The sequence below is a fragment of the Meriones unguiculatus genome, chromosome 10, assembly GCF_030254825.1.
Source record: "Meriones unguiculatus strain TT.TT164.6M chromosome 10, Bangor_MerUng_6.1, whole genome shotgun sequence".
NCBI lineage: Eukaryota > Metazoa > Chordata > Mammalia > Rodentia > Muridae > Meriones > Meriones unguiculatus.
Window position 1 is genome coordinate 76,081,913 of NC_083358.1, and position 24,003 is coordinate 76,105,915.

Here is a 24,003-nt window from a genome sequence, read left to right on the forward strand (position 1 = left end):
TGGCCTTGAACTCCAGACCATCAAATCTGAGGTCCCAGGCGTGCCTCGCTACTGGCTTCTGTGAGTCCTCCACATCAACAGCTGCATGGTATGAGCCCAGCTTTTCAAGAAATATGGGGGGGGGGGGGGAGCCAGGCACCAGAAACGTAAAAGACTGGGAAGTCCATCACTGGTTTGCTTAAAAAAAAAAAAAAAGTTTATTTTATTTTATTTTTTTTTTTTGTCGGAGGAAAAATACCCAGCCAGGCGCCGGGGTGTGCACCAAGCGGAGTCGTGGAAGCCGGGACACACCCTCCCGTCTCCGCCCCCGTCGGCGGGGCGGGCTGAACCCACAGCCGGAGCGGGCTGGGCTCGAGCGGCGGGAGGATGCGTCGCTGAGGCCGAGGGCTTAGGCCGGCCGGGAAGATGCTCTGTCTGGGACCGTCGCGGCTGCTACCGACGATCCGAGCCCGCGGCCGCGCGTGTCCGAGGCCGCTGCCACCCACACCCCGGGTAAGGCGCGGCGCGGACTCGGGAGCCCGGGGTGGAAAGTTTGCGTCGGGCAACTTTGGCGGGAGCGAAAGCCGAGCAGCTCCCCGCGTGCCGCTCCGGGCCCCGACAGGTGGTGGCCGGGGCTGCGGGGAGCCGGGCCTGAGCGGCCAGCGCGGGGCACATCCGGGGAGCGCAGCCCGCCGACCCCAAGGGCCCCCACCGCGGCGTCCTGCGCCCTGTGGTCACTGCGGTGGAGGAGGGGCCGAGAGAGCTCGGTGAGGTGGCCGGGCCCTCACCGAGGTGGGCTGACCCCCAGGTGGCCGCCGCGGGGCAGGCTGTAACTTGGGTTGCAGTCTCCAGGGTAGACTGGCCCAGGACCGTGTCTCGCTCGGCCTCCCAACCCGGAGCCCCTCCCTCTCACGCCCTTGCGTTACTTGTAAACCGGAGGAAGCAGCGGTGAATCAGAAGGGCGTTGCGGTGGGTGGCGGTTAGGCGGGCACCGTTTGTGTCATGGCCTCAGGGAGGAGGGAAGAAGTGTGGATGCGCACCAGAGGGGCCTAGGAAGAGCGGGAAAGTGCTGAGTTAACTAGAATGGTAAAAAAAGAGGGAGGGGGAGGTGCTGGGAAGGGAGCTGAGACTGTGCCTCTCCCCCTCACCCCCCAATACTGGCTTAGCTTCAGATTGCCAAAGGCAGAGGCTGTGTGGAAATACTAATTATCTTTCACTGAGAAAGCAGCAGCATCAGCTGGAGCCGGTTCACTTTCACTTCCTATTTCTTTTGGTGCTCCAGCCCCCCACCCCCACAATCTTTGGATTCTGCCCCAAAGCATTATCTTAATGCTTCAGATTTACATTGATGAAAGAAATATTTCAATGCATTAAAAAAAGGAAAACGCTCCTCTTAAACGTTTGAGAGCAAGCGGAGAAGTCCGTTTGACATCTACACCTAAGGCAAACTCCGGTTACCTTTCAGAGACAAGGCCGTTCCAAAAGCTAACTACTCACTCCTTTCCTTGCCTCATGTCACAGAAACACAGTGGTAATTAAACAGGGCTAGTTCTTAAGCTCGTCTGACAATTTTGTAGTGCTGAGAATGGAACCAAACAGCCACAGCCCACCTACTACTTGGTCACTCCCATTTTAATACCTGGAGCAAAAGGTTTAGGACTTCCAACACTGGCTGCCCTTTCTCAGGAGCTCAACACCAGCTCTAAGCCCTTTCTCTGCACTGTCCCTAAGGTAGATAGGGTGAAACCACCACATGCCTGAAAACGAGGGGCTTGAATATGTTCAGTAACAGGGAAACAGTGGTTGTAGCTCATTAAGCATCTTAAGAAGCCTTAAGTTTGAAGGATTTAATTTGCAATGTTAAGGGCAAGCTGCCCAGGTCATAAAGACAATCTGCAGAACTTCAGAAGTGGGAGCGCTCCCATCGTTCTGCTCATGTGATAAAATACCCCGTCCCCAGATAAAGCCAAGCCTATGTAGTCTGCAGCTTTGTGTGCAGCTTTGTAGTCTCCAGGCCTCCTAAGCGTTTCAGCGATGACTGCTAAACCGTTTTCTGTGAATCAGATTTCCCCACTGTAGAGACATTGCTCTAAGATCTTACTGCTTTTCATACGAGACACCCGGGGCTTAAGACAAGCGTCATTGCTGTATGTTTTCCCCTATAACATTCCTGCCACCCAAGCCTATGAAAACAGCTAGAAAGAAAAAAACATTGGTTTTCTCATAAAATCCTAGCTTGCAAGGATTTGTCCTAAGTCCATCTTTAATAAGCAACTAAAATTAGTCTTTTCTGACATTATGAGTGTGTATTTAATCACTTTGAAAAATATATGGCTCTTATCCTTTATATGGTAGGTGTGTAGTTGCCAGTGTTTTCTGTGTAGGTTAAATAAAAAACCCACAGTTTGTTGATATATGTTTAATGTAACAGAATTGTTTATTAAAGAACGCATCTTGTCTGAAGCAAAAACAAACGAGTATATTGCATTATCTTTGGCCTGGCCTGGAATCCATGATCCTCATGTCTGGAGACAGCATCTCTGTCACCAGAGCTCTGGTTAGGTGGTTGTCAGGGTGACCCAAGGCTCCTGCTGGGGCTCGTGGACAATGCTTTGAGCATGCCTGGTGAGTTGTAGCCAAACAGGAAGCTCTTGCCTAGTTGTGCCTTTCCTAATCTGGGTTTTCTGCTGCTTAGATCGAAATACTCCCAGACAGGATTTTGTGTTCCCAAAACATCGTTTAAACCCCCAACACAAGCTGTTTTAACAATTTTTTTCAAGGCAAGAGTATTTTGCTAAGAAACTCAAGGATGGAGTTTCTTTTTTCTTTTTTCTTTTTTTCTTCCAGAAACAAAGCATACAGATGTTTCAGCCCCTACGAGATGTTAACCTTGAAGCGTTGGTTTTGTCTGTGGGATTTAATGAGCACATCTTTCCTGCTTGCCGCCCACATGCTACTATTTCACCTCTTGCCTGCCCCTGGAGTGTTGTGCTCGCAATTCTGCCTTCTGAGCGCTCTCTCTCTCTCTCTCTCTCTCTCTCTCTCGCCCATGATTATAGTGGTGGTTGATGATTTGACCTCAGACTAGTGCTAGACCAGTTTGTCTGGTAAATACTAATAGTCCTCACCTTCCTCATGTGTAGGAATCCGTGCTTATAAAGACTGATATGGCTTACTATCAACTGCAATTACATGATGTTTGTGTTTGATTCTTGGCAGATAAGATCCATTGATGAGGCACTAACTAGAAAGCCTGAGGTTAAATATTTGCTGATTGTTCGATGCTAGCACGTTATCTAGTTTTGTTAGTATTGGGGCCCAGGGACATCAGGGTGCCAGCAGGCCTGATCCTGCTGCTTCATAGCTCTGTAAGGTTGCCCAGGACAGTCAGTCTGTGTAAGCCTGCTGCTCACTTTCAGAAACAAGGGGATTTGTCTTCTGGATCCTAAAGCCCCTTGTCATTTCTAGGCCTGCTTGTTCTCTTCGTACCCCTCCCCCAGGGTGCAATATACCGTTGAACAGAGTACTGTCTATTTCAGAAAATTTCGTGATCAAGAATTCTATCTCAGGACAGTGGAGCGCTGCCTCCTCGTGGGTGGCCGCTGTAGTATTCCTTTGGTTCCAGTTTGGAACTTGAATGTCTCCCCAAAGCCCATTATTGGACCGCTGGAGGCTGGTGGGAGGATGTTCCATGATTGGGGAGTGCCTGTGATAGGACAGTTGGGACTCTGATTCCTCTTCTTGCTCTTTTGACTACCATGCTGGGAACAGGCCTCCTCTACCACAGCTTTCTCCATGCTATCCTGTGCAGTCAATACAACGAGGCCAAATGAACACGGATTGGAGTCTCTTACATCAAGAGTCAACGTGAATTTTTCCTCCTTTAGAGTTGATTGTGTCAGAAAGCTATGTCCTTGAACAGAGAGCCAGCACACCCTTCAAAAACTCGATTAGGTTTTTATGTCCTAACAGAATAGGGTAAGTCCATCAATATTTCATTCTAGTATCTTCATCTATGGAATGTTGCCTATTCAAGAATGTATAGGGACTAGAGAGATGGCTCAGCAATTAAGGACACTGTGTCTCCTTCCAAAGGACCTGGGTTCAATTCCCACCACCCATATGGCAGTTCACAACCGTCTGTAACTCTAGTTCCAGGATATCTGACACCGTCACACAGACACACATAGAGGCAGAATACCAACACACATAACATTTTTTAAGTGTATAATATTAGAACTCTAAAGTCACTGTAGGCATTTTGGGCTAACATACAGGCCATAAGCCTATTTAACTTGGTATCATTGGTTCTTTTTATAATTTTAAATTTTATTTTATTTACATGGCTGTTTAGCCTGCTAATATGGCTATGTATCATGTGCATGCCTGACACCTGCAAAAGACAGAAAAAGGGCATTGAATCCCTTGGAACAGGAGTTCCAAGCACTTGTGAGCTGCCATGTGGGTGCAGGGAATCGAACCGAGGTCCTCTGGAAGAACAGTGAGCGCTCTTGACCCCTAAGCTGTGTTTACAGCCACTTACTTTGTTTAAACTTACACAAAGACAAGTTGCTAACAGGGCATACTTCGACATACCGTCCGCAGAGTGGCCCCGTTGACACATTCTGGCAGGTGCCGTTGGTGGGGCTGGGGTGACAGCGTCTATCCGTTTGATCAAGAAGCAAGTGTTCTGAGGACTGACTGAGCCCCGACCCAGAAGTCCTGACTGAATTTCCTCCTGTGGCGTGTAGAATAGTGCTGGTCAGATGCTTGCACCTCTGCGATACATTTTGGGTACCTCATATGGTGGCATAGGAAAAGGCTTCATCTCGGTTGGCCTCTGTCTGCATTCCAACTGTAGTGTGCAGATAGTTTCCTTGGTAGAGAAATTAGTGACCTGGAGAAAGGTCACTGAGGGAGGCAAATGCATTCTCTCCTTGGCTGCCTGAGGTCTAAGCCTGATGGCCTGTTCTGCCTTTACTCCTTGCGTTTGTGGGGTGTGTCTTCTCTCCACCCCTTCATCAGCTGCCTGGTTTTTAAACACCGCTGGCGCTCTGTTCTGTGAGCCAGGTATTTAAACCTTGAGTCATGGTACTCCACACCCAAATGTTTGCACTGACCTTTCCACACTCACACAGCTTTGAAGAAACAGCTCTGTAAAGTGCTGTAGTCAACTAAAGGTCGTCTTGAAGAGGAGCCAGAGCCAAAACTATTCTGTAGGCTGGGTATTAGGATGGAGTGGAGTGGAGTTCTCCCGAACAGACACAGAAGTTGACATGATGAACAGCAGAGAGCATCAGCGGCGTCATCCGGAAAGCTGAGGACCAGATCTTGACTCCTAGCAATAGTAAAGTCCTGTCACCAATATTTTATGATTTATGGTGCTCAAAGCTCTATCTCTTCTGCCTTAAGTTTTGTCCATCGTATCCTCATTTTTTTTCCATAATCATTTTAATGGGGGGGGGGGGAGGAGTAATTGGCAGATACAGCTTTGAAAAGTGTAAAAAAAGAAAAATCAGCATTTTGGTGTTCGTACCAACGTGTTCCAAGTAGTAAATCGGGGAAGTGAGCCAGACCATTTGCTTCTTGATCACTCTTGTTACGTCGTCTCTTTGGCGCTTTTCCCGTGGAGGGTGTTGAATGAAGTGAATTGCTCTGAGACTCTTAACTGTAACCGTGTGTATGCTGTGTGTGTGGTATATGTTTATGACTGTGTGCATATGTGTGGTGTATGTGTATGCTGTGTGTGTGGCATATGTGTGATGTGTGTGCATGATGTGCTTGTGGAGGTCAGAGGGCAGTCTTGGGTGTTGGTCCTCACTGTTGATTGTGTTTTAGGTGTCTTTGGTGTTTGCAGCTGCATGTGCCTGCCTAGTCCTAGGAATTCTCTTGTCTCTGCATCCTGCCTCACTATAGGCACAGCGGGATTACAGACATGTGTGCTTTTCCGGGTTCCTGGGGATTTGGACTCAGGTGCTGACATTTGCAGACAGTGTTTTGACCTTCAGCCCTGGGTTCCTCCTGTTTTCCTCTTCCTCTTCCTTTTGTAAGATCTGCATTTTCCTTTTTTATTCCTACCTCTGTTGTCCCACTTGAGTAAAAGAGGGTTGGTTGGTCCAGTTATCCAGGCCTGTAAACTTTAGAGTTTCCATTTTCAGAAACTCCTAACTGGCACTTGAACTTATTATTATCATTATTGCTACTACTATTATTAGAAACAGGGTTATTATTATTATTATTAACAGGGTCTTACTATGTAGCTTTGGATGACCTGGATCTTGGTATTTGGATCAATCTGGCCTTGAACTCACAGAGGCCCTCCTGCCTCAGTCTCCTACATGTTATGATTAAAGTCAGGTGCCACTACTCCTGGCTCTAACGGGTACTATTTGATTTGACAAAATTTTACTCAAAGGAACTAAAAAGTATTACAGTCTGAGACTTGCTTTTGTTTGTTCAATTCCACTTTTTATTTTTTATAATGAATTCATTTTATATCCCCATTGGAGTCCCCTCCCTCATCTCCTCCAGGTCTCTCGCTCCTCTTTCCTTCTTTTCCTCTTCACTAAACTACAGAAAGGGGGAGCCCTCCTCCCCTACCATCTGACCCTAGCCCATCAGGACTGCCTGAATCCTCTTACTCTGTGACCTGAGAAGGCCACCCTGCCAGGGGGAAGTGATCAAAGGGAAGGTAACAGAGTCCATGTCAGAGATAACCCCTGTTCCCCTTACTTGGCCACCCACATAAAGACTGAGCTGCCTATGTGCAATATCTGAGCAGGGTTTCTATGTCCTCTCCATGTATGGTCCTTGGTTGGTGCATCAGTCTTTGCAGGCCACCCTGGGCCCAGATTTGTTGGCTTTGTTGGTCTCCTTGTGAAGCTACTTCCCCTCCAGGTCCTTCTATCCTCCCACTCTTCCCTAAGACTCCCCATTCTCTGCCCAAAGTTTGGCTGTCTTAGCATCTGCTTCGATTACCTGCTGGGTGGAGTCTTCAGAGGACATCTAAGGTAGGCTCCCATCCTGTTTCCTCTCCTCAACCACTTCCAGTGTCTATTCTATTTGCCCTTCTAAATGAAAATTAAGCATCCTCCCTAGGGTCCTTCTTGTTATTTAGCTTCTTTAGGTCTGTAGTTTTTATATGGTTATCCTGTATTATATGGCTAATATCTGCTTATAAATGAGTATATAACATTATATCTTTCTGGTTCTGTGTTACCTCACTCAAGATGATCTTTTCTATTCTTGCAAACGTCATCCTCCTTCTCATCCACGTACACATCAAAGATATCATCCACCATGACCAAGAAGGCTTTATCCCAGGTAGCAAGGGTGGTTCAATATACAGAAATCCATCAATGTAATCCACCATATAAACGTATAATAATCATATAAACATATAATCAGTAGGATTAATATATAAACAAACTGAAAGAAAAAAAAACACATGCTCATCTATTTAGATGCTGAAAAAGCATTTGACAGAATCCAACACCATTCATGTGGAGGAGGAGGAGGAGGAGGAGGAGGAGGAGGAGGAGGAGGAGGAGGAGGAGGAGGAGGAGGAGGAGGAAGTGGTGGAGGAGGTGGAGGAGGAGGTGGAGGAAAAAGAAGTAGTCGCCTTGTGGCAAACCTCAGGAGAAGACATCTTGGAGGCTGGCACAAGTCTTCCCTGGGGCTCTTGGGATGCAATTACTGGATCAAGTAGACATCTGAGCTGGGCCCTGTATTCCCTTTTCTTCCCTCCTCCCCTTCTGAATTTCTATAGCACATAGAAATTCAGATCATGTTATATGCCATGATCATGTTATATGCCACTTTTAAAAATAATAATGATTGCATTGACAAAAGTCACGTTTCGGGCTCCTGAAGACGAACTCGTGTCTTTTGAACCTCTTGGGTGTAAACAGGAAATAGCAGCTGCACTGAATCTGCTGAGAAGAACGAGCAGACCACAGTTCTTGGTGGCAAATATTTGTTGTTTCTCTGGCTATGGGTTTCACTGGGGAGAAGGGAGCCTGTAACATTTGTAAAATGTTAGATGAATTTCCCTAGTGATGGTGCTGCGTTGAGACGGAACCTGTTTGCTGCAGTCCCCGAGCTCAAGTGACCCACCCACTTGAAGCTCCTGAGTGCTGGCATTGCAGGAGTGTGCCATGGTGCCTCGCTTCTGAGTGAGACATCTGAGCACTGGGCTTAAAGACTGGTGATAAATAATAATGAACAGTTGCTCTTTCTAGAGGGTGACAGTAATGTGACCATAAACCTGGAAAAAAAGAATTGGTTTAGAAAACCCTTTTAAACAGATCAGCACAGTATTGGCTTTCTAAACCCTTGTAGGAGGACATCTGTGGCGTTTTATAGCCTGCCAACTCACTTCAGCAGCTCTGCTTTCTGCTCGGAGAGTTAAAAACAATTTTCATTCTTCAAGAGAAAGCACTTTCTTTGACACTTGTACAGCTCTTCCTATGGACTTCTTATCATTATTGGCACCAAAATATGCAAACTTTCAAATGAAAGCGACAGTTGATCAAGAGTGTGTCCCAGCTGCCTACCTCCGGCCCCACTCCCTGCTCCATGCCTTGCATAACCCATGTTCAGCTGACTGAGCTAATTCTGTCCCATGGCTTGTCCTGTGTTTTTCTCCTTTCTGTGCATATCATGGTTTTCCTTAGATTGCTGCTTATCCCCACTTCTAATGGCCACCCATGTCCGCCCCACCGGAGCTTTGCTGAGGGCTCTCCAATGGCTACTGGCAATATTACTCTCTTTATCCACGGCACTCATATTCAGCTGTGCTCATATGGTTTTCACGGCTGGGTTCTAATAGCTGTGGTGGTCCAAATGATGAGATCTCTGACCACCTCCATCCTGACACAATAGGTACATGACAAGTGCTTGTTGGGTAGAAGAATGACACAATGGATGACAAAGAACAGACTGTTGCACACAGTTCCTTAATGGCATGGTCCTTTGGGTCCCAATTTACTCTCTTCCAGTTAACCAAGGAGAGGCAAATTTTGAAGCATTCACTTGTACTTTTTGTCCTATGAGCCATATATATATATATATATATAATTTGTGTGTACTTTGATACTACCCCAGACATGCATTCCTATCAGGATTTTAAAGAGGGTTATTTTAAATTATGCATCTGTGTGTGGGAACTATATGGTAAACTATAACCTGAACTTCAGATCCTCGCGTGTACCTTCTCCAGAGTGTGGGGACTACGGGCGTGTGGTGCCAGGCAGGCACTCTGTCAGTTGGGCTTCATCCCCAGCCCCGTGGGGTATTCATTTTAAGGTGATTGTTTTCATGCTGGAGAAGCAACACTCTTCTCCACAGACAAGAAACTCTTCTTAGAGGGTTCTCTGAGTAGAAGGTGGTGTTGCTAAATCTTATGAAGCATTGCTTGTGACCACCAAAAATGATTAGTGCTAGGCCTCTGGGTGGCTTTCTTTCATGTTTGCTGTAACTGACGGTAGTTGTTTTAAGACAAGGTCTTGCTAAGTAGCCTTCACTGACCTGGAACTCACTACGTAGAGCAGGCTGGCTTCAAGCTCCTCCTTCTCTGCCTCCTGAGTTCTGGGATTGAAGGTGTACATGACCATGCTTGTCCTGACTGTGAATTTTTAAAAAATTACATTCATCTCTCTTCTTTCAGTAGTTAATTCTCTTCTTTCATCATTTGGTCCTGGGGACTGAACTTAGGTCCTTGGGCTTGGTGGCAAGCATCCTTACCTACTAAGCCATCTTGCCAGCCCAGGACCATGCGTCTAATCATTCAAATTTAAACAATTTAGAAATTACTTCAAGATTTATTTTAAAAATATCTGCTCACAAAATGTAACTCTTGCACAAAATATAAAGTAGAATAAGCCTTAAAAAAAACAAAAAACCAGAATAGAATTTTTGTAGTAGGGCATGTGCAGACCCTTACATAAGAGAAGTTTCATCCCTGTTCTGAAGGGGAAGGGGCATTTCTCCTTCGTGAGCGGTTGGTGTGGATAAGACTGCCAGCCATGGCTCTTCCCCTGAGGGTGTGGAGCTGAGCTCTGAGTATTACTAAACGTCTGCTGGGCCTGGCACAGAGGGTTGCTCTTCACCCGCAGGCCTACACAGCTTGGAGTCTGCGGTTTTTGAATGTTGAAAAGAGACTTACTTATAGAGCTGGGGGGGAGGGGGGTCTGCGCAGGGACTCTAACCACCGCTTGGATTTCTCTAGACTTTAGGGATCAGGGACAATAAATGGGTGCCGTCTGAATATCAGGTGGTGGTTCTAGCTATTGCCAACGTCTCTGCTGTCCCGTCATCACTCTGGGTAACTCTAAGAGCTGTCCCTTTTTCGTTCCTAGGGTTGCCTTAGCTGGAACTGGATTGTCTTCCTGTGAGTTATAGGCACCGCTTTCCATGGTTCTGACCCTTCATGGGACAATATTAATTATTTGAGACATGAAATTCTAAAAGAACTCAGAGATGCAACATCATTAAAAATTTCAGAGAAGCCCAGCATGGCACCACACATCTGCTGTCCCACTGTTCTGGAGGTGGCCGAGGCAGGAAAATCTAGAATTTGAGGTTAGCCTGGGCGACATAGTAGTTTCTAATCCAGATTGAGATACACAGCAAGACCCTGTCTCAAAATCAAATGCACAGAGGTTGCAGAGATGAGGTCCACTCTGACCAATCTCTGCACGCAGGGCTAATGGTTTAGCAGACGCATTTGAGTGGGAGAAAGAGAGGCTGGTCAGAGTGGAGTCTGCAAGAGGGTACCGATAGTGCTCCGAGCTGCTGTGGAAAGCCACACAGAGTTCTCTGTGAAGCACAGTCCCTGATTCATCACTGTATTAGCATTCTATAAGTCAAGGATTCTGTTGTAAACTGTCACGTGCTGCAGAATGCATTTCCTAGAGCGTCTACATGTTCCGGAGAAGCACATCCTTCTTCTAACTAGCCTGAGGTGCCGTGTGCTAACACACGCCACCCCGTGCTCGGTATGTATGCACTGGGGACTCTCTGGGAATGGGAAGGAGCTGGATGGCTGTCCTCTTCCGGTCCAGGATACATTTCAGGTTGGGAAATGCTACATGAAAAAATAGATTTTTGCAGTTGATTGAGTAAAAAAAATTAAAATAAAAAAAATAAAATAAAATACATACTTTTCTATGTCCTCCTAGCCTGTTTCCTCAGACATAACCAATTTTGTTGCTCGGGCAGTAATATTGAGTTGTTTGCAAAAACTTCATCTTTGCCCCTTTTGCACTCAGAAAGGAGGTTATAACCAATTCTAGATATGCCAAGGAATGTGAATGTGATCAGAAAAATGGCTTGTTCACACTTTAGTTAGGGAGGTTGATTAGGCACAGTGAATCGTTCCTGTAACTCCTTAGGAGGACAGCGACAAGAAAAAAAAAATAAGGGAAGGAAGGGGAAAAGGAAGGAAAGAAAAAAAGGACGGAAGGAGGAAGCTAATTTCTCTTCTCTGCTCCAGTGGGCTAGAGTGCAGATATAGGAGCATGAGCTTGCATCTTCTGAAGGTAGATGGCTCTCTAGAAGATGGGGAGACAACTGGATAGATGGAAGTTGATCCCAGATAATCTTAGGGGCCCTCAGCAGCCTACCCACTGGAGAAACAAGCTCCTCTTTGTCCATGCCCCACAGTCTTTGGGGCAGCATTGCCCAGCCTTATCTTCTGTTCTCCCCCAGACAGAGTCTTAATATCTCACACTGACAGAAACTTGAGCTTCTCGGGCCTCAGCCTTCTGAGTGTTGAGCTGACAGGTGTGTGTCACAACATCTAGTGGCCAAGCAGAGGTCTCTGGATTGTAGAGATTGAAACACTGTGGGGGTGGAAGCTGTTGGGGGCTCTCGGAATTCTATACAAGCCTCCAGCATGGTTGCCCATGACCAACAGCTGATTGAAAAGAACAGCCAATACATATGGGGATGCAGTGCACTTTACACAGCAGAACAGTTTGCCACAGGGTCACTGACTGATACCTGTTTCCTTTCTAGCTAGGCTTTGCCATCTGTCCTTTCCTGATTAGATAGAAGGATGCTTTCCTTCTATCTATTTACATTTGTATTGGTTTTCTTACTCATTGGATGCCTGTCTGTTCCCTGGCATTAGGGCTTTCTGTATCTCTGTGGAATTACCAGCTTCCTCCTTCCATGTATAATCTCTTCGGGCACTGTAACTCTAAAAAAGCAATTTTCATATCAGCTGTAGATTTGGGGATATATAATTTTTTTATTTGCTGGCACAAGCACTTGTAGTTGTGATAAATGAATGAAGTGTAAGAAGATAGCTTCTGTTGTCCGCATGAGAAATGATGTTGATCTAGACCGAGGGTTGATAGGGAAGCTTTCTCTGTGAAAGTCTATTCAGTCAACAGTTTAGGAACTGCAAACAATATACGTGAACAGGCAAAGGTGTGTTCTAATAAATTCTACTTACAAAAAGAAACAATAGCAGAGGAAATTCAGCCCCTAGTATACCATTTTCTGACCTTTGGTCTATAGACTCTCCACAGTAGCAATAAAGGTATGCTAAAAGATGAATTTGGACCTAGCAACTCAGGCTATATGTAGAAGGATGATGTAAGTAAGGATAATGAAGGAGATGTCAAGGTTACTACCCACGGAGCTAGAATTGTAGGCACTGGTAATAGGAAACAAGGTGAGAAAATTCTGTGTTCTTAGTTCCATGATTTTTCTCTCTTGTGAAATGGTTCTGGGTCTTAAAAATGGATCAAGCAATAACTCTGCTCCTCTTCTTCAGCAAGACACTCAGGAGCCCACAGAGATCTATTGGTCTGTCAACCACAGGCAGCTTTCAAAGTCAAATACAGGGCTTTAGTTTTGAAGGTGATATGGGCCAGGCCTTGGGGTGTTACATGTCGCGTCAGCTCAGATTCCATTGAATATTTCATTGGATGTGGCACATGGCTACAGTTAGCACAAAGGGCTTTTGGGGTAGGCCTGACCAGGAGAGACACCCCAACTAAACCTGATTTCTGTGGAGGAAGAAGGATCAGATTCCAATGGAAATTCAGCTTCCAATGGAAAATCATATTCCAATGGAAATTTCCCGCAATTCTGTTGACCAGGATAACTTTATTTGGGGAGTGCTCGCTGAATTGCAGGAAACAGTAACAGGAAAACATGATTTCATCCTGAACAGCTAAAAAGTTAATTGTGAGGAGTCAGCATTTTTAATTTGTCTGGAACAGGATCATTTGACATCTTGCTGGGTTCATTATACTCAGCCCTCCGGGCAGAAAGTTAATAGGAAAGGAAGAAGTCTTCCCAGGATACGCTAAGCTAAAGGAGAGAGAGAGAAGCATTCTAATTGTTCTGTCAGCATTTGAGGCCAGATTCACATTTATGAGAGAACCTATGAGGAAGAAGAGGACAGCTGAGGAAAGATGTCCAGGCTGCAGTTTTAAGGGATGATTTCCTTTAGAATGATTGAGATTAGCAGGTTCATGAACAATAGTCAATGCTAGAGAAACGTCATAGATTTCTAGTGTGTGAGTTTAATGACATTTCAGTGGTGTGAATAGAAGAAATCAGCTATTTAGGGTAATGATACTGTCCTTTAGAATAAAATGGAGGAACCTGAGACTAACCTCGTGCAGCTGGGGGATATATAGACAGAGATGTGTTGACTTTGTATATTTCCTTAACACATTGGCTCAATCACATCTTCGTCTTAGAAACATGATTTTTAATTCTGACTTGTCAAGCTTGGGTGTTGCTATGGGTCAATATTAGAAAGGTAATCTTTTGATGTCAGAAGGGTTTGCCATTCTGTTTCTTTTCGTGGTGCTTTGGCATAATTGTTTTACTTAAAGAGACAGCGACCCTGCTGTAGAAAGTTGTGTGTCCTTCTATACTGCTTAACTGTCACTGAAATATTAACCAGGCTCACTGGAAGCTTTGTCCTAAAGAGCTAACATATATAATATATACATATGTTTTACCAGAAGTGCACAATATTCTGTGCTAGACACAGCTGTCCCTGGCTGGTAGCATCCTGGTCATGAATGTTCAAAGGAATGGAAGGCTTCCTGTTCGTACCCTTCACTGTAGAAGGCTGACCTGGCTTGATAAACATGCACTGACCATTGGTCTAACCATAGGACGCTCTTCCTGAGGGAAGAGAAGTACGCCCTCATTATACCCCAGCAGGATTGCCAGGCCACACTGGGGTGTCATGTCTTCTTATTGAGGCAGTACTTACAGAAAGGACATTAAGAAGTCACTAGCGGACATGGCTTCCTGGCTGTTTTCTCTATTGTTGTGATAAAATACCCCGACAGAAGCAAATTAAGGGAGGAAAGATTTACTTTGGCTCATGATTTGAGGGCACAGCCCATCCTGTCAGGAAAGCCGCAGCGGCAGGAGCGCAAGGTGTCTGGTCACATTGCTTCCCTGCCGGAAGACAGAGGGTGATGAATGTTGATGCTCAGCTTATTTTCGCTATTTCAGACAGTCCCGGATTCCCACGCTGGGAATGGCCCCTCCCATAGTTAAGGCGGGTCTTTCCATATAATTAACCTAAGACATAATTTCTCACAGGCATTCTTAGTGGCTACACAATCCCTCACAGGTGATTCTAGAGGCTGTTAAGTTGACAGTTAACACTAACCATCACAGATGGTGAATAAGATGTTCATAATTCATATAGGAGGTGATTAAGGAACGAGATATTTTTCTGATGGTTTTAATCATAGAATCCAGGCTGGTTGTGAACTCCCCATTCAACCAAGGTTGTCCTTGAACTTCTGATCTTGTGCCTCCACCTCTTGAGTGCTGGGATTCCATTCATCTACTCTCATGCCACATTTGTACAGTGTTGGACATCAAACCCAGGGCTTTTTGCATGCTAGACAAGCCCTCTATCCACTGAGCCACATCCCCAGTTCAAGATACTTACATTCAGATATCTGCGAGACTATCATGTGAAAGTTTATTTCTCTTGAAAACATTGTACCTAACTGAAGAAACCTCTCTCATGACTGGGGAGAAAGGGTATGCAGAGTTCAGTTCAGTTTAAGAGACCATTTATACCTATTTTGGCTCTTGGCATCTCAGACTACAGGATCTGTAGAGGAACTCAGGCAGAAGCTGTGAACACCGTTAGCATAACAGGAGGCTGGTCCTGGAGAAGCCATGGGCATCCATACCTGAAGCGCCTGCCAAGCAAATACACCAGAACCAGGAAGCAAAACCAATTATCCCTCAAGGGTCTCCCCAGTATTCTCTGTTAAAAACAAAACTTAGGAAAAGGACTTAAAGACTCAGATCCATTTAGACAAAGCAATCAAGTGAGGTAAATTTGGAGCAGATGGGCAACGTGTTGATAATCACCAGAAGCAGACTAGGACAACCCTTGTGTTTCACTGAAGGTGGAAGCTTCACTCGAGCACGGCTAAGCTGTCTAGGCTGTAGAGGAATGTTAATTCAGAACATGGCTGTTCTGGCTAGAGATCGCTTCCAAAGACCTTCTAGGTCTGTGAGATTCGGCTGGAATACAAACATGCCTTTAATCCAGTGGATAAAGGCAAGCAGATCTGAGTTCAAGGTTAGCCTGGCATAGAGCAAGTTTCAGGTAAATAAAAGCTTAGATCCAGGTATGGTGGTACATGCCTTTAATCTCAGAAGGTATTAGAGGTAAAGACTGAAGGTAAAGATAGTTTGTAGAAGGAAACACCCATGTTTGAAAATGAAGTCTAATTGAGAGGCAGAAAAAGTAACAAATCAAAGAAAGATTTGATAGTATAGGATATGCCCAATTCTCATGAGAAGAGAGAAGAAAGAGAAGCCGTAGTGAATAAATCAGCTGAAAGAGGAGTCTGAGCCACAACAGCTGAGTTAAACCAGCTAGCCCAGAGCTCAGTGAGAACAAGAAATGCTGAGCTTATTCAGCAGCAAGTCTCAGAAGCTGAAAACATTCTAGGCCTGGGTTAGATTGTGCGGAGGCTAGAGGCTTCCAGGGCTAGGCCTAGGTTAGCAGAGGAGGCGGTAAGCCTCGGAGACAACAACTGAGCCAGGAGAATAAAGGTTACTTTTATGCTAGGCTAAAGGAAGAAGGAAGGCAGGCCCAGAACACGGGTAAGACACCGTAAAGGAGTACCTGCTCACCAGGACAGGAAGCAAAGAAGAAGCACGTTGCTAAGTCATGACCTGGGATATAGTTCAAACACGGCCTGGATGAGTCACAGAGATCCAAAAGAGTGTGCGAGGCTTAAAAGCCTGTAGGGGCTTTAGAATGAAGACTCAGAGGATAAGGGCGGAATACTGAAAAGCCAAGAGGTTGGCTTGAGTAGTGGGATCTAGAACGGGGCCCTTAATTCTAAAGACACCCCCCCTTTATTTCTCATGTTTTTTGAGGTCTTTAGACCTCTGATGTCTATCAAAAAGTTGGAAATCACTGAATTTTAAGAGGCTCATTTCTCTCTGCCTACCCCTTCCTATCTGTCTTGCTGGCTGAGAAATGGCTCTAGGTTGCTCATAGTGAGATAAGCATTTTGTGGGGATAGGTTTGCTTTGGACATTTTTATTTGTATGAGGTTATTCATCTCTACAGAACACTTGGGTTTAGGATGTTGTGAGGTTTTTCTCCAGAGGCAACAAAACCTTGCTATGTGTAGCTGTTGCTTAAGCTGGTCTGCTATCCGCCTGTAGCCTGGCTTGTGTATGAAGACCCATTTCATTAGTTTATTCTGTTTGGTGAGACGGTGCTGCCATTTAATTAGCGGAGTTGGAATGTCTGCTAGTGACTAGACATTGTAATCAACAGTAGTTGTTAAGCCTGCAATTATGAGAAAACATCACCGTCAAATCTCTTCTAGGAATTACACAGCTTGGATGTACCTTTCACACTGAGCTGGTCAGTGGTTCTGCCAGTCACAGGGTGTGGGGAAACCAAGGCAACTAGGCCACTACTCTTCAGCCTAGAGCTTTAAAAAACTTTATTTTAAATTTAGATTTTTTTTCCATAGGCACTAAATGACTCATTTATAAAGCTGTGAGGGTGTTTTTTGTTCGTTTGTTTGCTTGCTTGCTTTCTTGCTTTTTTCATTTCAAGACAGGGTTTCTCTGTGTAGCGTTGGCTGTCCTGGACTCCCTTTGTAGACCAGGCTGGCCTCAAACTCGCAGAGATCCACCTGCCTCTGCCTCCCAGAGTGCTGGGATTGCAGGCATGCACCACTGCACCCAGCACTATAGCATTGCATAGTTTGTAAAAATAAAAATAAGATCCATGAATATGCTGGCAGCTTTGTAAACACACTCAATTCAAGGCACCATTCTCCCATGTAAGTAGTAACTCCAATGCCTCTGTTGTGCTGAAATATATCATAAGAAAGAGGAAACCGTTGGCCATTTAGTTGATAGATTTGAAGCATCAGGAGAACCCTGGGGTGTTAATGGGTGTGGTATGACCCGTGGTACAGGGACGTTAAAGGGTTGGGGTGTGAAACCAGGCGCGGCTTTGCACAGTTTCCATGTTCCCTAGCTCGGCGTGGTCCTCCCTTTGGCCTCTTTTGTCTGTGTGTATTATGTCACTGAGAGCATCTTGGGAGTTAAGGAAACAACTAGAGTGATAGGAACACCTAGAAGCCTGGCCTTGTTCATTTTCTGTTGTAAGTGAGCACACAAGCTGAATAACACATAAAGGTTTGTATGGTTCCTGAAGCCTGGGTGGCCCAAATGAGAAAGAGTTACAGATGGTTGCCAGCCACGCAGGGGTGCTGGGAACTAAATTCTGGCCCTATGCAAGGGCAGCACCACTGAACCATCCCTTCAACGCCTTATTTTAGTTTATTTATTCATTTGTGTGTGTGTGTGTGTGTGTGTGTGTGTGTGTGTGTGTGTGTGTGAAGTGAATATGTGGAGGTTAGGGGACAAGTTTCTGCCGTTGGTCCTCATCTTCCACCTTGTACAGGCGGGGTATGTCTTGTTTGTCTTGTCATTATGCTGCATACTCCATGTTAGCTAGCTCCAAGTCTCTGGCCGGTTCTCCCATTTCTGCCTCCCATGTACAGATGTGTGCCACTGCATCTGGTTTTTAAGGTGCTATTTTTTTCTAGGAATTGAAGGCAGGCTTGCATAGCATGTGCTTTTACTCAATGGGCCTTAACTGAATGATCCTGGAAACAGCCGTTACTTCTGAAAAAGCCCCTGTAGTTTGTTTTTTGTTGTTTTGTTGCTGTTTTTCCTAACCTAAGTGAACTGAGGAGTTCTTGGTTGCTTCCTGGTTAGTGAGCCTTCCTTTCAAACATTCTTGTTTGATTTGGGGTCTGCTGTTCCGTACTGTTTTGATGAAGGTGTAATGGGTTTGATATGTTAGTCCACCTGTAAAGTCCAGAGAGATGAATAAATACTCCAGAATGGTGAGCTCCTGGCTGCCCTAACTGGATCTGAAAGTGATACAATGACAGTCCTTAGAATTCTCTTTGGGGATAAGTTTCGTTCCATCAGTTAGAAACAGAAGATAATGAATTCTATTTGTCTAGTTTAGAAAAAGGCAGCCCCCACCCTGCCCTTCCAGAAGAAGGAAGAAAGGGATGTGGGAAGGATTCTAGGTTCATGCTACAATTTTTTATTGTTTTACAGTTTCATATATTTTTGTGATAAATTTTAGTCATTTTTTTCACCCCCACCCTCCCCTCTTCTCTTACCTTCTCTTACCTTCTCTCTCCTTTTGGACCATTTTACTTCTTTTGAATGTAACCCCTTAAGTTTTTAATCAGCGTTTTCTGCCTGGGCATGGGTGGGAGGTTAATGTAGACAGATCTTTCCAAGGGCCACATAAACATGCTTCTTGGGTGAGGGAGGATAGGAGCAGGAGACTTGGCCTTCTATACGAACTGGAGCGGCCTGGTCCCCCCGGCCATTTGGACCTTAGCTGGGGGGCTCATTCTGGGCTGTAACTGGTCTACTTGTAAAGATAAGTTGTATCATGGTTTGGGAAAACAAAGATAACTAGCCAAGCAAGTGACCGTAGAGCTCATCTGTGGGTGTACAAAAAGGAATATACTCCCAGGGGAGGTGGAAATAAGCATTTTTCTAGGCATGTTTATGTTTTGGGAGGCTAGGGAATCCCGGAGGCTATTTTCCCATCCTTAAGGATACACAGTTCTGCACACAACGCGCACGCACACACACATGCCCTTACTTGACTAGGCAGATACAAGGCAAAATCCAGTTGCTCTGATCTCCTGCAGGTGAGGGCTTCTCACCATGAGCGGTGAGCGGCCGGCTTCCCTGTTATCCCGTGGCACCAAGACTCTTAGGCCCTAATTTGCTTTTTCTCTGTGGAAACAAAGAAGGTCGGTCACTTAAAGGCGACTGCTTTTTATTGATGTGGCTCATGTTGAGAAAAAGCAGCAGATGGCAAACTGGGGCATTTTCATTTCCGCCGCTAGCTCAAACTATAAGAAGAAAATAAAGCCCCATGATTATGCTGCATCGATGGAGCAAGTCAAGTGCGAGAACGTTGTGGCGGCCATTTTCCATCTCCTCCACTGTGCTCGTGGCATACTAGAAGGACTCATTTCAATGGGACCTCTTGCTCATTTTGATGGTTTTGTGATGTATCAGTCTACTCTAACCAGATTATCATAGAGTGGGTGGGCTAAAAACTGACACGGGTTTCTCAGTTTGAGGGGCTGGCACATCTCCAGTAAAGCGTACCAGTGAGGGCCCCCTGCTTGGCTTGATGATGACCACTTTCTTGTTATATTCTTTCCAATGTCAGAGGGACAGTTCTGGTGTCTTTATTTTAAAGGAACTAGCCCAGTTGCAGGGCCCACCCTATGATCTCATCTAAACCTAATTTCTCTCATAATCGCTGCCTCCCATTAGGATTAGGGCTTCAACATGTGAGTAGGAGAGGGAGAATACAAGCATCCAGTGCCTAAGAGAAGATGACTTCTGATGAAAGATGGCTGGTCCAACAAAGACAACAGGAAAGAAACAGAAAGACAAACAGCAGCATGTTCTGCCAACTATATCTTTATACGTACTGGCTTGAAAGCATTTTTATCCTATATTTTCTGGGGGTCAGGAACCCATGCATGTTTTGTGGTTGCTCACTCACTGCCTTGAAAGCTTGGAACTTCCAGGCCCTTGCCATTGTTGCTAGCAGGGTTTGGGGAAATAGGCTGTGGGCTTTGATTTCTGGCTGGCTGATGACAGAGCCCTACCCACAGTTCCTTGCTACTTGGGCTTCTGCAGCCAGGCAGCTCAGGTCTCCAGGCAGCAAACAGAGGGAGTTGGTCAGCAGACAGTCATTTCATCACTCTTTCCATTTTCCATTTGTTAGAAGGAAGTCAGTGGGCCCCGCCCACACCAAAGGGGAACAGAGAGCACAGGAGTGGGAACAGCAGTGGGCCTGGCAGAAATAAGGATCTTCTATCTCTTCATCTGCCCATCAGACTGTTGAAACAGTGGACTCCAAAGAAAGGGGGATTTCTGTGGGAATCACGTGCTAGGAGAAGGAAAAGGCACCAGCCCCAGGGGCATCTTTTGTCCTGGAGAGAGCTGTGACTCAGCTGTGACAACTTGTCAGACCATCTTGAAAGTTGACGCCGAAGGGCAGACAATGATGGTCAGCAGTAGGTGGGCACACACTGCCCCTGAGATGGCTTACACCTGTGAGTCCTTCGCCACCATTTACATCTTGGTCTTACTTCTGGACCCTGAAGATGGACTGGAGGGGGAGGGGTGTTCTAAGGATCTCCTTGCGCCCCTTCCTCATGTGGCCACATTAAATAATTCTCCTTTCTCTGCAGATGGATGGCTGGACATCACTTGGGGCAGAGATTGTAGCCCTGAGTCTGATACATCAGGAGTCCGGTCACTGGGAGCCAAGTGTTGCCTTTCAGCTGGCATATTTATTGAAACTATTATAGAAATAACAGAGAGACCAGATGTATGTGTTCTCTCCAAAGTAACATTTTGTAAGACCATAGTAGGGGTTGACACTGATAGATGTCACCAGTCTTGGTGATGCTTGTTTTTGTTTTGGTGATGTTTTGTTTTTGTTGTTGTTGTTTTTACCTTATTCTTGTGAGCTCACTTCTGTACTGCTCCCTGGCATGTTCCTATGTCAACAGTACTCTATGTCACAGGATCTTCCTGTATCAAAGCTACTTCATGTTACAGGATTATTTTTGCAGCTGCCAACAATAGTCTGCCCCACAATTCCCATCCTGCGAGATGCAGGGCTGAGATTCCACAGTAATGAAGTGGTAGAAATGGATCAGTGCTCAACGCCCGGCAACCCAAACAAGGACAACACAAACACTTTTAAATCCTTGCTTACACAATAAGTTCCAGAACAGCCTAGGTTATGTGAGACCTGGTCTCAAGAAACCAAACCAAATGAAAAACATGAACTTCCATCCATGGCCTCCGAGTTTTCATCCCATTTCACCATCATTGCAACCTGTGGAATTGTATCACTGGAACCAGGCCTGGGCCTTTAAGAACAGGCCCCTGTGGAAAGTCCCTTTTCATCTATGGGTCTGTGGTATAGACAGAAGGCTTGGGTCCTTTTAAAATGTAGACATTGTGTGCTACTTGAAGATGGGGCCTTTGAGAAATAACTGGGTCACAAGTGAGAGTCTTCCTGACTGGTTAGTGCCCTCACAGGAAGGGTCAAGGGAGAGCTTGTTCCTCTCATCTCTGCCATATGAGCACATAGCTGTGACCCAAAAAGAGCCCTCACTAGAACCCAGCCATGCTGCCACTCTGGGGGCTGCTCTTCTCTGTGGGTCTTGAATGGGATGTCTCCACCAAATCTCTCCCCTCAGGGGTCAGAAAATTTATATGTGAGAGCTTGGCAAGTTCAAACAAAGGTAACCCTCACATAAGTGATTTGGGGACAGGCACACTCCTCAGGGAAGAAGAACCCGTTAGGGGGGAAAGAGTTCTGTCCAAGGGCACACTTGAGAAGGTTTGCTTATATGCAGTGCAGAGGGGGAGGGAACTCTCGACTGGTGATACCTGCCTGTCTTTATTAGTCCTGGTGACGGATGAGTGGCAGACGTCATCACCTGTGGACCACCATACTCACTTAGGATGTGGAGAAGCACCTCCAACATGGTCTCTAGTAACTTATGGAACTCGTGACCCCAGGGAAGCCCAGACCCAAAAGTGTAAATTCTGAAAGGGTAAAACATATGCTGTGCCTTGCAGTTCCCGAACTCAGCATCTGCGGGTTGGATCAATGCACCAATCTTTTGATTCCTGCTTTCCCTTCTAAGGCCTAGCCCTAAATTGCCTTTTAATTAACTTGTTTCCTGACCCAGTAATCAGCTTAATTAAAATGTAACTCCTTCCTGATGGAAAATTCTACATGTCTTCATCATCATCATCATTTTGCTTTATCTTAGTAATGAGACTTTTTTTTGGGGGGGGGTCCTCTATCATGGGTACTATTCCCATTGAATAACCTTTGGCTCCTAAGGCTCCAGGAAGTCCCCCAGAGGTTTTTTTTTCAGATATATATATTTTAATCTCTAGTCTATGTTGGGGCTGTGTTATCTGTGGTCTGTGGCTGGAATAATTTGTTACCCATCAGAACAACCATCTCTGAGGAAGTAACCAGGCCCCAAATCTTACCATTTCCTCTTTCATCTAGCTCTGCCTTGTTTTGAGTGTGTGTGTCAGCCTACTTAGATGACTTGTGTAATTTTTTTCTAAAGAATTACAAGTGCATCTTTAAGCTCCTGCAATTTCAATAAAGAAAAAAAAAGAAATAAAGAACATCTGTACTAATTCTATCACTTAGAAAGGAACTGCATGGGTATTTGGTACTTTCTTTCAAAGCTTTTTTTTTTTTTCTATCTGCAAGCATGTTCATATGTAACATTCTTAACAAAGCAGGCGCCAGAGCTGGGGGGTGGCAGCTAATGTCGGCAAACCTAGCACTTGCCAAGTAAAGGCAGGAGGATCAGGAAGCCAAGGTCATCTTTGGGTACCTAGGGAATTCTGGGCTAGCTTAGGCTACTGGATACCCGGTCTCAAGAGAACCAAGTAACAAGAACAAAACACACCATGTACATATGCCCATGCACACACACACAAATGTGAAAGCAAAAGCATACTGAAGTTAAAAGCATGAAATTACATTTTATATGCCTTTTTTTCTGCCAAGAAAGCAGGAACAGGAAACAAAGTTGCAAATGATATCTCACATCTTTGATACAGCAAGTGCTTAAAAGTTTTCCAGAATTTGTACATGGATTTTACTGTTTTTTATTATATTTGTTCTTGTTTCCTAAGACAAGATCTCATATACCTCAGGCCAAATTTGCCTAGAAAATTCTGCCTCTGTCTCCTTAGTGCTAGGATTAAAGATATGAACCACCACACCCAGCTTGATTTTATTTTTGTTTATAAATGAATATATGAGCATTTGGCTGGCCAACCTAAAAATCCAGTATCGTGTTGAATTTTCTCTGATGCTTACTGTACTTCTATCAATGTCCTTTGCCCTAACATAGATTATGATCTATCTTTATTTACCATTATTTTTTATTGTTTGTTTTTGTTTTGTTTTCTTGCACAGTGGTCTTTCTATAGAGCTCTGCTAGCCTTGAACTTGCTGTGCAGCCCAGGAAGCCAGGCCTGAACTCAAAAATCCACCTGCTTCAGTATTTGGAATGCTGGGATTACAGAGTGTACCATCATAACTGGCAATCAGCATTTTGATTTAAACATTTTCAGAAAAACAGTGACATTTAGATGTTCAAATTAATAGTCCCAACTTCTTCAACTCTTGATACAGAGCCACAGCCGACGTCAGCTCTTTCTGTTTACACTGTGGTTTCACTGTTTTAACTTAGGGTACTGTTGCACATCACAGAGTATCAGTCATATCTAGCCTTGTGCATTACATGTTTGTAGAACTTACCAAGCAGGGAAACCTCACCACACCTTGCACGGGGTAGTGGGCAGACCATGACTGCTTTTTGATACCTTTTGATAACTTTGATTCCAGAT

General features: G+C 45.1%; 1 protein-coding gene across 1 annotated transcript in view; it reads left to right on the top strand.

Moving 5' to 3' along the window:
* Positions 1-262: 262 nt before the first annotated feature.
* Mcub (mitochondrial calcium uniporter dominant negative subunit beta) overlaps positions 263-24,003 on the top strand; it is a 58,262-nt gene continuing 34,521 nt past the window's right edge. The window contains exon 1 of the mRNA XM_021645047.2: positions 263-492. Within this exon, the coding sequence (XP_021500722.1) occupies positions 406-492 (87 nt within the window). The 5' untranslated portion in view covers positions 263-405. The remainder of the gene's footprint in view (positions 493-24,003) is intronic.